At 48.8% G+C, this 2972-nt stretch overlaps 2 protein-coding genes across 2 annotated transcripts; one reads left to right on the forward strand and one right to left on the reverse strand.

Moving 5' to 3' along the window:
• Positions 1-75: 75 nt before the first annotated feature.
• On the forward strand, positions 76-1017 carry GNI_093340 (serine/threonine-protein phosphatase; the record flags this gene model as incomplete). The annotated part of the gene is made up of 1 exon (XM_011132619.1): positions 76-1017. A coding segment is annotated over one exon (942 nt), but the record flags the coding sequence as incomplete, so codon positions are not given.
• Positions 1018-1303: 286 nt separating this feature from the next.
• GNI_093350 (formin-like 2 domain protein) lies at positions 1304-2882 on the reverse strand (the record flags this gene model as incomplete). Its single annotated transcript, XM_011132620.1, has 2 exons — positions 1304-2138; positions 2179-2882. 2 exons carry the CDS (start codon positions 2880-2882, stop codon positions 1304-1306), a joined length of 1539 nt encoding a protein of 512 aa, XP_011130922.1.
• Positions 2883-2972: the final 90 nt, after the last annotated feature.

Genomic DNA, 2972 nt, shown 5'->3' on the forward strand with positions numbered 1-2972 from the left:
CCCCCCCGTCTACCCCCCCCCCTCCCCTCCCCTCCCCCCTCCCCTCCCCCACCACGACATTCTTTCGTTTTATAGTTGGATGCAATAGTTAGTTGTAATCGTTTCCAAGAACCCCCGCGATCAGGTTTATTTTGTGATCTATTGTGGGCGGATCCGGCGGATGAGGAGAGAACTGGTGATGACCAGCAGCAGACGTTTTATCCGAATGATGTTCGAGGGTGTTCTTATTTCTTTACGTTCGCTGCAGCGAAGCAATTTCTGGACAAAAACGATTTGTTGTCTATTATTAGGGCCCATGAGGCTCAATTAGATGGGTATAAGATGCATAAGGCGGATAAGGTGACTCATTTTCCTACGGTTATAACGATCTTTTCCGCCCCGAATTACTGCGATTGTTATAACAATAAGGGTGCTATCCTAAAGTTCGATCGAAATACCTTGAACATTCAACAGTTCAACTTCTCCGCCCATCCGTACTACCTGCCCAACTTCATGGACGTATTCGCCTGGAGTATTCCCTTCGTCTCGGAGAAAGTCACAGAAATGCTCTATGCCATATTGAACCCAACACTCGATTGCGAAACTGATACTGATGATGAAGATGATGATCCCCTACCCGTCGAAATACAAAGGGTATTGATGGACAACCAGGAACCCACACAAACCAACAACGGACAAGGAAGCTCACTATCCAAACAACGAGCGGAGGCCCTACGAAACAAAGTTGTCGCCGTCGGCAGACTCTGTCGCGTCCTTCGAACACTCAGGGAACAACACGAACTGATTGTACAACTCAAAGGCGTCACACCAGGCCATAGAATACCTCCAGGCGCACTCCTAGAGGGCAGACAAGGCCTACAAGATGAATTACAAAAGTTCATGTCAGTTAAACAAATCGACGCCATCAATGAGAGAAGACCACAAACCCGTAAGCTCCCCCCACTGCTGACCCACGACCCCCCTCCCAATGCAAACCCCCCTCCCAGTGCAAAATTGCTCTTCAGAATTGCGACCTAATGAAGTGGAAACGAAATGTGACACACACGTTTCTCCGCGTGGACCGGAAGGTCTCTTGAAAGGTGTCCTCCCTCTTGACGCTATTACGCCCCGAGGCTCGACTAAAGGAAACCGCCGAGAAAGGCGGAGGTCGTCACAGCAATAGTCACCTGTTGCCGCTCTGGCTAACCACAACTTCTCGGGTTGAGCTCTCCGGTTGGGCACAACTTCACGGGTTGGGCACAACTTCACGGGTTGGGCAACCACGAGCGCAACCACCCATCAATTGTCCGAGTCTGTTGTCCGATCAGTCGTCCTCGTTTATCTGTTTTTTAGCGAAGCTGTAGGTATTGGAGATGCTCATACGGACATTCTTTCGCACGTTTTCTGTCATTTCCGTGCTGGTCATGTTCGAGTTGGTCGTCGTCATTCCGGAGTCCCCCCGCGCCATCGCAGTTTTGAGAATCAGCGAAGTGTTCACTGGCGGTCCCGAGGGCTTGTACTTCCGTAACAGCATCGGTCGTCGTCTCTTGGCCACTGCGGAGGGAGCCACGGCGGAGGGAGCAAAGGTAGCCAGGGGAGGCGGAAGATCTGAGAAACTCATCGGCGCCAAATTTGATAGCGCCCGGTTTTCCTGCATGCCTGTATATTGGGTCGCCCCCTCTGTGTTTTCCGCGGTATTGATCTTGGTAGGCGCGTCGCCTTGTTGTAGTTCATGTGATTGCTGTCTGGCGGGATACCGAGCAGTGGTTGTAGCGGCGAGTGGATCACTTTTGCCGTTCGCCCCAAGCTTTGTTCTGGATCGGATGACGGTGCTTCGCTCCGATATTCCCGGTCGTCTGCCCAAAGGAGTCTGGCCTCTAGTTTCTGTTTCTAGCGCCACGCCGGCGGTATCCATAGTTCGAGCTCTGCCGATCGTTTTCGCTTTCCTGACCATTTCAGATATGCCCATTTTATCGCCAGCGGTTACATCATTACCATTAACGGTACCGGTATCGGTCCTGGTCGTATGTTTGGGTGCGTAATCTGTCCAGACGGTTTCCTGTGTCTGACGTTGGTCGAAAGATGCGCCATGATCGAAAGATGCGCCATGATCGAAAGATGCGCGAACACGTTTTTGAGGAGGTATAACGTCCGGGGTTCTATATAGATGGTTGAAGTTTTGAGTGTTGATATTCTTACTGAGGTTGCCTAGGTAGTTGGAACTGTTTATGATAATGAGTCTTTATCGTGTTAATAATGTTGATATATCTTAGCAATAAGTCTTTATCTTCTTCTTCATCTGTTTTCTTATTACACGTACCATCAAGTGGCAGGACAGCGTTAGGATCCCCAAAGAAATATGCAGCAGCCGTATAGGAAGCAAGGAAGCCATAATATCTTTCGACAAACATCTTGGCGTGATCGTGTAAATTGCCGGCGTACTTGGCCGCCACCTGCTCAAAACAATCTGGCATACTTGCAGAATTACGGGGCATCAATTTGGAATCTGAATGAAGGCCCGCAAGCACCACGTAAGTGTTGATTAAATCCCGGGCTGCATTATAGGTCGTAATTACTCCATACTGAGCCGCTTTGGTCAAGAACTTATACTCATCTAGAGTGCATAATTCCCCCGTAAAATGACTCAAATAATTCAGTAATGTCATCCCCTCATTGCCTCGAACATCTGCCAACTTGCCAAAAGTCGATAGCTTAAAATATTTCAACCCTTCACGAACAGTTCCAACATTCAGCGCATTTCCAACCGCCAAGATCAGCCTATGAAGGAAATGAACGTTCTCATTCAATACCAAACATTCCATCGCCATTTGAAGATGCTTCATCCTTATCAATAACTTCTCCGATACGGTTGTAAAAGTCATTGCGACATATAATGCGCACATGCGCTCTCGAACATTAGGAATTTGAGAAATCTAAAGTATAGATTTTGTAACCCCCTCGGATAACGTCTGCCCCTCTCGGGTAACGTCTCG

This window comes from Gregarina niphandrodes, assembly GCF_000223845.1.
Source record: "Gregarina niphandrodes unplaced genomic scaffold scaffold00018, whole genome shotgun sequence".
Taxonomy (NCBI): Eukaryota; Apicomplexa; class Conoidasida; order Eugregarinorida; family Gregarinidae; genus Gregarina; species Gregarina niphandrodes.